The following is a 13,337-nucleotide window of genomic DNA, read 5'->3' on the forward strand; positions in this document are numbered from 1 at the left end:
ACGGCATCTCAGCCGTCCGTCGCTGTATTTGTTTGCCTCCCTCCACCCCACGTACTGTTTAATGACTAATAATCCCACGAGGAAGTCGGGAGAGGTTTCACCACAATACTGGACTGAAAGAAAGCTCAGAGCAGGACAGAAACATGGAAAGGAAGAAAGAGAGAAGTGTTTTAGAGATTTTTTAGTAAATGCACTGCAGTATATGAACACTTTGTCCTTCACTGTCACCTTAAGGTTTTTCCACACACATACACACATTCATTAATGCTGCATTATAGACAACAACCCGGTTTTATTGGCCAAAATTTCCCCTCCAGCCCAGAATGGGTCAAGGTCCCACAGACATGATACAGAATAAAGTGACAGTTACAGCAGCCGATGATTGAAACCTCTGGCTTAACTCGGAGCCAATAGGAGTAATGGAAATGTTCCCAGCAGGCAAATGGGACTATATATTCAGCCCATCAAAGTGTTCCATGAAATGGTCGGCGTTCAGATCAACACTACATGGTCTGAGTGTGTTAGCGAGGAGCTGGAAGTCATAAAAACAGGAGACAAGATAAAGAAAACAAAAGGCAACTTGATGAAACGAGGCGCAACGACAACAACCACAGAAAATACTGAGAACATGGTTTATTAAAGCTGACCAGATGACTTGATTTTCACTCTCAGTTCCAGCCAATAGACTGTACGCTGGTTTGTGGTGACTTTCATATGATATATGGAGACCTTGTTATTATATATGGTTTATCTGTACATAGTAAACTTTAATTTAGATAAAATGATAATGTAAGACAAACTGTAACTCCAAAAAAAAAATATCAGGCATTAATTAGCTTGCAAACAGAAATAAACATTTATCATGTCATTATAACTATTAATGTATGAAAATCTGTTTTCATGGAGGTTTCATATCAACCTTGCTCCAAGATTGAAATCACAGAGACACTAATTATCATCAGTGTCTTTTTACATCTGTATGCCAAATCCAACTTATGAATGAATTACTGATGCCTGATTACTGAAGCAAAAAAAAAAAAAAAAAAAAAAAGAAAGAAATGATAGAAACTTGTTTTAAAGTGCCATGAAGAGGACCATTTCAGTCAGGCGTGCACCAATTTCATGTGCTACGGACACGTATGCCTTCGAGTTTACATGCTGAATGTTTTGTTTCTGCATTTAGATGTTGGCTTGTACTGTTTGGACTCATTTCAGCTCCCTCTGTCAGGTGCTGCTGACGCTGAATGCCACCAACAGTATTTGAGGGTCTGTTTATAAACTACTGTGACACATCACGCCAAACTTATAAAGTGTAAATATGTAAGAATAAACACAGACACTTTGTCATGCCCTTTATGATTGTACTGTAATGTGTTCACTTAAACAATGCCATGAACTGTGTTGATTCCAGAATAGCTGATATGTAATAATAGTGATTCATAAGTAGTTCATAAGCAAACCTTCAAATGGACTGAAATGCTGTAAGGGAACACTGTGTATCTCATTTTTTGTCTTTTTTCTGTAGTCTAGTGACTTTCTGTCTGTCATTGCCAACCAACTGCCATGCTGGAGGATCTTGAAAATATGTGTCAGCATCCTGTGTGAATGAATGTACTCATTGTTTTTTATGTTTATTGTCATTCTACTGTGCAGAAATAAGGAAAAGCACATTTTTTGCATTCTGAAAAGGAGCTGTCCTGTATCATTTGTGAATAGTGTAAATAATCATGCTGATGGTATAGTGTATCAGTTTGGTTTTGGGAGGGGGGGACCATTCAAGCTCTTCTGAAACAGGACTATGTTTAAGGTGTGAGTTGTTTGTTTGTTTTTTTTTCTTTCTTCTTTTTTTTTTTGCTTTTTTGTTTTCGGTGACGATGCTGTGAATAAGATGTATGTACAGTATTTACGTGACTTTGGCTGACTGCTGAGTTCAGCTGTTTCCTTCCTTGTTATTAGAGTAGAGTCGCAGGCCTGATCTCAGCCAGAACTGAGCCGTCTCATTTGACTGATGCCTGCTGAGTTTTTGCAGTTGCTAAGATACTGCTGTTATAATAACCATCAATCTTTGGAGTACTGCTATTAAATGGCATTATACAATTGACTGCTAATGTTGTTGCGTTTGGTTCTGAATGCACTCATTGAAATAAATGCATATCATTATACGTGTGCCCACGCATATACACACACAGTTACAAATGCAACTCTTCTGCTTCGCAGCAGTCTGGTGTAATGTGTATATCATTACTGCAGTTTATTTTCCTAAATGAGGATTTGTTTTTTCTTTTTTCTTTTTTTTTACCAGATTGGCAGATTGAAGCTTCTCAACAGGCAACTCCAGAGCAGAGAGGCAGGGGAAAATCTTTCAAGCATTTACTTTTCTCACCACAAGAGGGAGCTGGACACTGGCCGTCATTCATCTGGCCTCTGTGAGGGAGTGGGAAAGCACAAACTCCCATGGGTGCCTGTGCATTGACTGGACATAGTCTGTCTGTGTCGCTAAGCTGCAAGCAGACTGTTGTTTTGTTGAGATGTCTGGAGCAGAGATGAGAATACCCCTTGTTCTCTGCTTTGATATAAAGCTTTGAACATCATACAGAGAGCAATAAGGTCAACAAAAGGTTGGGTGAGATGGATAACAGGTATTTATATCTCAAACACAGACACACACACACATATACTCAAGCATATCCCTTGAACAGCTGAAGAGTTCATACAGCAACTTGATGATTTAGGTCAAGCTAGATGTATTTTCAGAGTCTGTAAATACTGACATGATTAACAAAACCTTTCTCTTTATAAAAAGTTAACTGTACAGTACAATCAACTGGAAACACGGAACCAGCTGAAAATTTCATTTTTACATTAGCAGTATACATAATCTACATTTTCTAAGAATAAATCAAAAAAAGGATTAGACAAAAATGTAACAAGTAAGAAAAAAGTAATAATCATTGCAATCAGTTAGCCAGATACTTATATCTATGGCTAATTTAAAGGTGTATGCCAGCATTTTTGAGTTGCACCTGCTCAAAAAATTGGGGATCTCACAAAAGAAAGAACAATTAAAAAAAAAAAATTCAAAAGGTAAAAAAATCAAAGCACCAGATGTAGATATATTCAGAATTTTAGTCCCAAGAATGTATCAGGCACACAAAAAAACACTGAGTGCAGCTCCCATAATTCTGTCTAAATGCCTGCATCTTTTGAACCACACATCTTCAGTTTGTATCGCTGATTCATTTCCTGGATGATGTCATCAGGTTTCATTTTTGAGCTTCATTTGCAAAACTGGTGGAGTACTCCTTCAACAATATCATTTATTTTTATTTCTGTGCAGCCTTAGAAAATAAAATAAAGATAGAGACCAGGAAATTTGTTGTACTCCCACTGACTTATGAGTAAAACCCTTTCAATAAGAAGTAATAGCTGATGGAATCAAAACAGCAGTTTGTGGCAGCAATCCATTCAGACACAAGTAGATATTTATGTACAGGTATATATAGATTTTGCCAGTTTGGAGGTGCAGTGTACAAGAAGTTGACAAAAAAGCCAATATGAATTGGTGTATAGCAGACAATGAACACAATCATGTTTGCCATTACTATACTAATTATGCTTTTCTTTTTCTCTGATTTTTCATCCACCTTTAACAGAATATAGATGATCTGACTGGAACAAAACACAACAATCACCAGTGGAATGAGGAAGCCTGGTAAGATCAGAGACAAAATCACTTTTAGCTTAAGTGGTTTATCTTTACATCTTTCATAACACGTCCAGAGATTTTCAGGATAGTTTTCTTTTTGGAACACAACACAGAACGTCACCAGAAGCCCCCAAAGAAACACACACACAGCAAAAGCTGCCTCTTTCTTCCTCGTCCACGATCTGGCGTGTATAGGGAACCTTATAGCCAGGTAGCGCTGGAAACTGATGGCAGTCGTGGTCAGGATGCTGGCATACATGTTGATGAAATGTATGTTCATGAGGAAAGTACACATGGTAGTCTTAGGCAAGCAGAAGAAGGCATCGTACATCCTAAAGGGAAGGAAGAGGATGAGGGCAGAATCAGCTAAAACCAGGTTGAACATGTAGATGTGGGTGTCTGTCCAGGAATCCCGTTTTGCAATGAAGGCACGCAAAGCTGCAGCGTTGACAAGGAAACCCAGGAGAAACAAAGGACTGTAAGCCAGACCCTGAAAGAGGTCCACTTCGCAGTGATCTCTGGTGGAGTTGCACATACTATCTGTAAGAAGTGGCCATGCCAGTGACAAATCATCAGTATGTTAGTATAGAGAAAGGTATATTTATTAAGCTACAACTCCAAAGAGCTGAGCATAGAACACACACACAAATATATTAACTGTTTATCAGTACAGCTTGGAGGATCTTACTAAGCATAGGTGCACATTTTTTTCAAGCCTGCCTTAAAACAGTACTCACATGACCATGAAACTCAGCAAGAAATAATTTTCTAAGGAGGAAACACAACAAGGGCATTTGGTACAAAAAAAAGCCTTCAGAAGTATCTTCAGAAGTTACAGTAACTTCAGAAGGTCCCCATCTCTTACACTGAAGTTGTGGTTAGGAAGAGATCTCTTCATGACCAGCATGAATATGATCAATGATTACAAAACTCCTGTAAATATGCACGAGAGTGTTGTTTGAAGACAAATTTGAAAAATGTGAACCTCTTTTACACTTTTTCATTTTGTATGATATCTTCACAAAGTTCACCATAGGTATACCATTTAAATACAACATGCAAAACTGTATTACAGTGTCATAGCAGAATGTGGTGTAGCAGAAATTTAGCAGAAGGCAGAAAAGCATTTATGTTGCTGGTCAGAATTAACCAATAAAAAAGAATCAAAACTTACCAAGAGAGCTGGACTCCTGTGCATAAACTGATTTTAAAACTAGTTGTACCAGTGTCTATAGAGTATGTCTTCAATATGTGCACTGCACATATTTCTGTCGGATAGGCATCATTTCCTCTTTCTTCTGCAGTTTATTTCTCTTTCAGAGGCCACAAGGCAAATAGGGCCAGTCACACAGAGACACGCCATCACAGAAAACTGAATGACAGACAATGTACATTTGTGATTAACATGAAACTGATGCAAACTGTTGTGAGCAGAAGTCTTTGCTGTACTTGGTGGACATGATGACTTAGTACAAGTAGCACTTGTATTTTGTATAGTTTCCTATTCGCCAGTTTTAGCCAGGACTGTTGTTATAAAGCGTGTGAATGAAAAAAAGTTACATACAGTGGAAAGTGTGAAACCGGAAGGGAAAAAGGTCATTCTCTGATCAGGGTGAAATACTTTGCACTGAGAGTGTAGGACGAGAAAAGGAACTTACAAATAAATCTTGTCGTTGTGCAAGAGGCACGATAGTGAACACAACTTCTCCACTCTTCGAAAGCTAGTAAAGAGAAATGGGTCAGTATTTTGTTCAGTTGGCTGAAAAGAGGAGGCAACAAATTCTAGCAAAAACCAACATGAAATGGGCTTTTGCTTGGAAAATGTACGTCAGTGTGTCAGCACTGATTGGGGGAATGTTTGTCACACACATTATTTTCCATTGTCATATATCAATTGATGAACAAAATTCCTCCTAAACTTGTTAACCACTGACAGTCACAGTAGACTAGCCATAGGCTCCTGGATTAAACCACCGTTTCTGAATGAAACTTCTCAAATACATTTCTGGATTCAGTGAGACACAGATAATTGAAACAGATTGAGAAGTCATCAAGACATCTGCAGGTCTGTCTCTACCTTCAGCTGCAGCTTTGGCCAACCTGCTCCACATTTGTGAGTTATTTTGTCAACATGTCCTCATCAAAGCATTTCTATCCAATTGGACAGATTGGGCGGGTGGGGGTGGGGGGGGGCGTTTGGACACAGGCCGGTCTGGCTGCCACACACACAAGCCAGACGCTGCACAATGATTGCTTGCTTAATGGGCATTTAATTAGAAATGGAGCCACACGGTGACTTAGTGAAGCACTGTTTGTGCGCTTGCGACTAATATTTCTTTGTGTGCGCGCATTTCTCCTGTTGTTATGTTTTGCTTTGTTTTTGTTCACAGTAACTATGTCTTACAGTAACTATGTGCTTGTTTGTCTTCTGGGGTCTGATTCACTTGTTTATGGCAGAGGGTGTGTGTTCACTGGGGTGACTAAGCTTCTGAGTATTTCATGACACAAATCCCGCATATTGATCGAACATAATGCCGATGTCAGAATCTGTCCATTGTAATATTTGTTTTGTGTCACATTTGGTTGATGGGTTTTTGCTATTGACAGCATTTTGAATGAGTAGGGAGCAGAGGACATTACAAAATCATGAACCTTGGCCAGATTTGAACAAGACTGCAGAGATTAATGATTGTCTGCATCACACTGTACAGCATGGGTACTACACAGTACTCAAGTGCTGACAATAATAAGCAAAGGAGTGCCAGTTTGTAGAACGCAGGCCTTCAACTTACAGAGATGAGGTCATGGTTGCAAAACAAAAAAGATAAGAAAAGAAAAGAGAAAAATTGAGTTGTTGAGAAAATGAAAAAGTATTACTGATTCTGGCTCCTGGCAACATTGCATACAATGGTTGTCTCTGTGTCAGTAGCATTAAATGTTTTAGACGGAAGGACAGCTTTGTTTGAGAAGAATAAATAGATTTTAAGAATAAAAGGAGGACTGTTCTGGTGAGGGAGAACAAAGATTCACATTATAGATTTAGAGCTTATCCTTTCTGTGTATGATTCATCAATGATCATGGTTAAAGCTGGAATTAAAGTGTCAAACAACAAAGCATCAAGTGTTGTGCAAAAACCAAAACCAGCTCTGGATATTGCCCTTTGTTAATGTTACAAAGGTGCAGTGTTTAAGTTACGTTCAATCAAGAGGTCACTGAGGAGAGCAAAGTGCAAAGATGAGAAAAAATATCAGCCTCAGTCTCCACTGAAGATGAAGACTTCAGCATCAAAATGCAGGGCTGAAAGTTCATCCAGCAAGCGAGGGAAAGGATTGACGAAACCATGAGTGAACGTCTGAGGGCCTTTAAAGAAAAAAGAGAGAGAGAGAGAGAATGGAAATCTGAAAACCTGATCTGGAAAAAAGTTTTGGACGGGCTGAATGGAACAGTTGAGAATACAAGACACAAAAACAGATGACAAAGCAGAAAGGTTTGGAGTATGAAGCTGCCCTTTTACTTGCTGTTTTATGCAGTTACATCTATTTTTAGTTGATACAGTTTGGTTTTAGGAAAGTTTTGGAGTTTCCTTTCAAGACGAAAGAGTCAGCTTGCTCCATTAGTCAGTGGCCTCTGAACTGTGATGTGGACTATTTGAAGCCAGAGAGGGAAACAATCATCCTATTAGAGACTAACCCCAACCCCTAAAGACTGAAGGTTAGTTGTAGTTGCCTGGTTCTGGACATGCATTGGCTCATAAATAACTTGTAATGAATGTATTAATGTATGTTTACATGTTGATCCTAACACATCTTACACTACAATGACCCTCACAATTAAGACTTCTACAACGAGAACCCTGAAAAGATCCGGAAGTGTGGGATTAGATCATGTTTGTTAGTAATTATAGCTTGTATATTTGCAGTTATTGCATTTTTTAGAGATGTTCTACTTTTATTAAAAGCTGCTTTATGCTTCAAAGATATTATTCCCTGAAAATAAAGGCATAAATCTAATATTGCACAGGATATGAAGGGGTTCAGTGTTTCGGATGCAGTCTGTTGTTATCATTAATTTGTTTTAAATCCCTTTAGGCTTATCCTGTTTTCACAGAGATATTTCCCAGATCTACTCAGATCTGGTATATCATTGTGGATATATTTGTCTGCTAGTCTCAGTCCATCTTCTTTTTCTTGACTCACGCCTGCCTGTCTGTTGGTCTGCCACCCCTGCCTGTCTCTCTAACTGCTTGGCTATCTCTCTTTCCTGCCTCCCTGCATTCATTCCTGTCTGTCTGGTACTGTTTGAAAGTGCCCTTTACACGTCAGTAGTGAGGCGGGGTGGTGGGTGGATGAGGGTGGTGGTGGTGGGGGGGTTTCCATTGCTCTAACTAGGTCAGTGAAGACACACCCCTCTCTCCCCTCGCTGTGCCCCTGCTCTCCCCCTCCTGTCTCCTTTCTCTCCCTTTCTCCTCTGCTCCCTGCTGTGACGCAATGCAGAATTTCTGCACAGGCCTCCTGTTTCTCCTTTATTACCTCCTGATTCAGAAAAACAAAGCACAGTCTTCCACTTCGTTGATGACAGTTATACATCCTCCAAATCAGCATTAAGCCAACACGCGCCAGCTGAACAAAGACAACTTGCACTTTTACAAATACCAGCCAAACTGGATGAATCAGCTGCACCATATGGATCCGCTAATCAGCCAGAGTTTCAGTGATTTGGTCCAGCTTTTTGTTGTGATGATGGATTACATAATGCTCCGGCATTGCATAATGTTTGTGGGGGTTGTCAATCTGTGATCAGGCACTTTCACATTTGGAGGGGCAGTCAAGTGCAGCCATCAGAAAGTGTGTCACTGTTACCGTGCAATTGCTTTGGCACCACACTTTCACAGTTCCTCCAGTGTGCTGATGTGAGCGTATATGTGTGTGTGTGTGTGTCAGAGATGATAAAGAACAATCACTGCATTCATCTGCAGTTTTTAAACCCCATCAAATACTCAACTTGTGACTTATCATGTGTCTGTGCAGTCTTTTGACAACATGTACTGAAGATCATGAAATATGCATGATAAAGAGCAAACTCCAAGTATTACATAAGCCCAGCATGTTATACCACAATCCCAACACTAGATGTCTCTGTTTCTGTTGGCTGTGCTGCGATGACTCATCTAGGCGGTTATATATGAACTGAATTTTGAATTATCAAATCTCATCCATGCTTGATCCAGAGTGTTTATCTCGGTAAACAACAATCTGAAGCGACATACATGGATGTAGCGTGTTTTGTTGAACAGATAGCCTAAAAGCAAGAGGCCAAAAATCTGGGAGGTGAATGTGACGGACATGTTCAGAGACTTGACTAGAGCAGCACAACAAAAGACAAATGTGCATGTGATTTTAAGCTGACGTATCATGTATGGATATGAAGTGATTATCACAAAAGGATCATTTTTGCGAATACATTCTTCCCTTATTAGATCATTTGAGGCAGTTAGGGGATTAAACAAAACAAAAAATATGCTCTGGTATTGGCACGGAAATGAAAGAGAATAGTGGATCTGAGGGGATATATGAAGATAAAAGAAAATGGGAGGATGAAAGAAGGGTGAGGTAAGGAGTGTATGGGTGTCCAGCAGCGCCTTGTGGATGGCACACAATAAATGTAGGTCATCGGGCCAAAAATGGAGGAAGCAAGACATGCGAGGTGGAGGCGAGAATAGTCACAGTTGAGGAAAATGTGCAGGATACTGGAATAACTTCTTCCACCTCGTTGTGTTCGCTGTCCTTATTTACTGTGGATAGAAATATCACAGCATTACCAGCGCCCATGTGTGAGCCCATGTGTATGTGGCACATGTATCCCAGCGTGTATGTGTGTGTGCCTTTGCACTCCCTTGGGTGTAACTGGGTCAGCTTCACATGGCAAAGCACGTTGATTCACGCCGGAGATAAACACAGCCCGGGTTCCCGTGGCAACCTCCCCTTTACTCTCACCACATCTTTGCATGGCACATATTTGTATTTGCATCAGATTTCTACGTGAATATTGACACAGACAAAACCTGCACACTGAGGCAAACATATTTTAAAGAGCAGTGCTGTCGTTCGTGATTATGAGAAGGGTTCACACTTCACTCAGTCGTGACTGTCTTTTGTTTTGATAATGTATTACCTCAATTAAAGGTTCGTTACTGTGAATGCGTCAGCGCCATAGAGTCCTCCTTCTATTCAAGCATTTGTGGGTGTGGATGCTGAACCTGCTTTGTGAGGAACAAAGGAAGAGAGATGTACAGTAGAAGGGTGGGTGAAAGAGAAAAGGAGACGGCGAGTGACGGAGAGAAAGAGAGATTCACTGCTGATTGTGTTTGTCAAGACAAGTCTGGACATACGGTCGAAATTTAAACATAGGTCTAACTCTGTGCATGCGTGCATACGTGTGTGTGTCAGCATGGTTCCTACATACTCAAACAGCCATGAAGAACATTTCCATAAAGACCTGCAGCCTGAATTTAGCAACATGTCAGAAGGATACATCCTGTTTAGAGGACACGCGTACATGTGGTGAATGTTTAGAGAAGTGAGGCTCTGATTCGAGGGTTACTGGTTTGATTCATGTGACTATTTGTACAGGGGAAACAGAGAAGAACCAATCTTCCACTGTTCAGCACTTACTGTAGAGTGCCCTTGGACAGGCACTGTGCAAATCTGTGGAATGGATGTCAGTAATTGTGTTTGCAGAAAGCAGGCACAAATATTAGACACATTGCAATTAAACTGACAGTCTGTAAACATTTTTCCTCAGTTGGACTCCGTGCAATTAGTGTGGCTTTGTTTATTTGGAGTCAAACTTGAACTTAAAGCCCAAGACACTGAATTTAAAACTCTAAACTCAGCTAATCTCAGCTAAAGGTAAAAACTCAGCTAAACACAGCAACTGTCAAGAAAAAAACAAGTACAGAAATCTCTCTTGTAAAATACCCTAAATTGTTCTTAATTTGGCAGAAAACAATTTATATAGGGACTGCATCACTCATTGAAAAAATATGTTTTCAGGGTCTTAAATGCTTAATAATAATATTAATCTAATATGATATGGAACTTATTTGTATTTTTGGTCTGTGGTCAGGTCTTGACTCAAATACTTCCTCCATAGATGACATTCAGGTTTTGCTTGACATGTTGCACATTCAGCACAAGCTGTGCGGAGGGTCTAAAACACCTGTTGAATGTTCAGATGTTGTGTGAGATAAATTCTAAAGAGATAAATTGTGAAACAAGAGTTTCACAATTGCTCATTTTTAGCTGCGTAATTGTGTGTGACAAGGGCACTTCAAGTATATATGCTTGTACGCTTCCTGTAAGGTATGTAAGTTGAGGGAGTGCACACGCTCACTGAGATAAATCTGTACCAAATGACCTGTGATTGAACTCTATGAACTCTCTGCTGAATTATCAAACTCAAGAGCAACTCATGAGCAGTGTAAAAAAAAAAAAATTAACTCATAAGGATAAACTGAGAGCGAAGAAGAAACAGATGCGCTGGAGTGTAGAGAGACAACAAGAGCTGAAAATATAAAGAAGGGGGAAAGAAGGGGGAGTGAAATATAGAAAATATGGAGATAGGACATGGATGTAAGGTGGAGTTGAGTGGAGGAGAATGAGTAGACTGTGACAGGAGGGACCATATTTGTACTCTATCTGACACACTGACCTAGTGACGCAGCAAAGCTCACAGCTCCAGATTACAGAGCCATGGCTGTAGGGAGGGGGAGAGAGGGATTAGTGGTGCCTCCAGAGAGGAGAAAACAGGGAGATTAACTGAATGAGGGAAGAGGGAGTGAGGGATTACAGCTCTGTGGATGGCAAGAGCCTTAAATAATCTCAACAAACTGACTGGCATAGTCCAGTACATGTGTATGTGTACTTGTACGTGCATGTGTGCGTTTCTACCCTTCTGTGGATGTGATGTAAAAATTAGTACAATTTAAGAGATGAAAGGACATGAAGTGGTGAACATTAGCTGTGACAGATGTATCTTAAATTACCCCTGTACACATTTGAAAGCATGCGAACGTTTTACAATATGCCGTGTGAGAAGCTAGACTGGAATGTAAAGAGTTGATGCTGCTAAGGCAGAGAGATTGGCCATGGGGCCCCACTGAAACCATGTGCGGCCAATCAGTTACAGTTGGTCCCTCATCCCTACAAAGACTCTTTGATGTGAGCGAGGCCTTTAAATTCAACCCTGGGGAGTCACAAGGCTACACTGGGCTTTGATCTGAGTCAGGAGAAACCTTATGCCACTCCTAACAACAAGACATTCTGCACAACAACAAAATGACTGCTTGCATGACATTCAAAGAGTCAGTGACAAGCATGGATTCGGTGTTGGTTGGGGAAAATCTGAAAAGCAGCTTTGCACTGTACTAAAAACCAACCTGCTGTATGTGACTGGTTCTCTATTACACTGATGTGTCTGTACGATGTAACGTTGGTCACCTAACACCCTCATCCTATAGCTCCCATCCCATATTTTCTCACGCACAGTAATCAGAAAGATTTGACTAGGTTTAATTTTATCCTTTGGGGCTTTTCTATTTAAAAAAAAAAGATATCTTTTGCAGTGTATTAAATCTCAGAGAGACTAAAATAATCCTAGCAGCTATAAGCTGGAAAGACATCATAATGCTTCTCTGCAGATCATTTCTGTCCATCACTGGCTCCACAGACCTGTCACTTTAAATGTCTGCGTTGCTTTGGCAACCTTTTTCTATACTTGAGAGGACTCAAGGCAAAGTGGACATGGGCTATTTCACCTCCTTGTTTGTGCTGCAGCTCTGCTTGTTGTCACACAGTCTATGATGTAAATATCCGTCCATTTATGTATCATTTCTTCAGGCCTCCCCCATCTTCTCCCTCATCCTGTTATGCTGCGGCTGGCTGTCTTCCAAAATCCTCCAGCTTCTCTAAGCTCTCCTCCTTCCTTGCCTCTTCTTTCACCTCTTACTTTATCATCGGGCAACAAAATGTCTGCCATATACGAAGCCATGCTGAAGACCTCCTCCTCCTCCTCCTCCCACTCCCCTTCTCTCTCTCTATCCTTCCTCTGCTGCCTAACCGAGCCGCACAGTGGTTATGTAAGAGCTAAGGTCAAAGTGTCACTGCCGTTGTCAAGGGAGACATAGAACAGAGGGGCTTTAGAGGAGATGTGCAAGGGGCGAGAGAGAGGGAAAAACAGCAAACGCAAACGGCAGAGAACAAAAAAAAAAAAAAAGTACAGGAAAGACCAGAAAAAAATAAAGATTTGAACATGTGTGCATGAATAAAAACATTGAACTGTGAGGAATATGGTACATTCTGGACAGACATAAAGGAAGCAAGGAAGTGTACAAAGAAGATAAGTGATTACATATTTTAAAAAAAACAAGCAAGAGGCAGAGGAAAAGGGCTTGGAGAGGAAAAAAAAAAACCCAAAAGAATGTGAGCGCCTGTTTCTGTGTGGGTGAATTGTGTGTGTGTGTGTGTGTGTGTGAGAAACAGAAAAAGAATCTCTGACTGTAGGTGCTCTGTGCTCGGCTGCTCCACTAACCTAGTTTGAGTAATCTCTGCCTTCATGCTGTTTCATAACATC

The 13,337-nt window shown here is 40.4% G+C and overlaps 1 protein-coding gene across 1 annotated transcript; it reads right to left on the reverse strand.

The window, feature by feature from the left end:
• Positions 1-3,108: 3,108 nt before the first annotated feature.
• gpr35b (G-protein coupled receptor 35 b) lies at positions 3,109-4,972 on the reverse strand. The gene is made up of 2 exons (XM_041055650.1): positions 4,881-4,972; positions 3,109-4,246 (listed from the first exon to the last, which is right to left on the reverse strand). Exon 2 carries the CDS (start codon positions 4,239-4,241, stop codon positions 3,393-3,395), a length of 849 nt encoding a protein of 282 aa, XP_040911584.1. The 5' UTR covers positions 4,242-4,246; positions 4,881-4,972; the 3' UTR covers positions 3,109-3,392.
• Between the last annotated feature and the right edge of the window lie 8,365 nt (positions 4,973-13,337).

The sequence above is a fragment of the Toxotes jaculatrix genome, chromosome 14 (assembly GCF_017976425.1).
Source record: "Toxotes jaculatrix isolate fToxJac2 chromosome 14, fToxJac2.pri, whole genome shotgun sequence".
In the NCBI taxonomy this organism is placed as follows: domain Eukaryota; kingdom Metazoa; phylum Chordata; class Actinopteri; family Toxotidae; genus Toxotes; species Toxotes jaculatrix.

What these genes read in the sequence shown, in the direction of transcription:
- gpr35b (XM_041055650.1), bottom strand. Translation starts at nt 4,241, where the DNA reads ATGTGCAACTCCACCAGAGATCACTGCGAAGTGGACCTCTTTCAGGGT.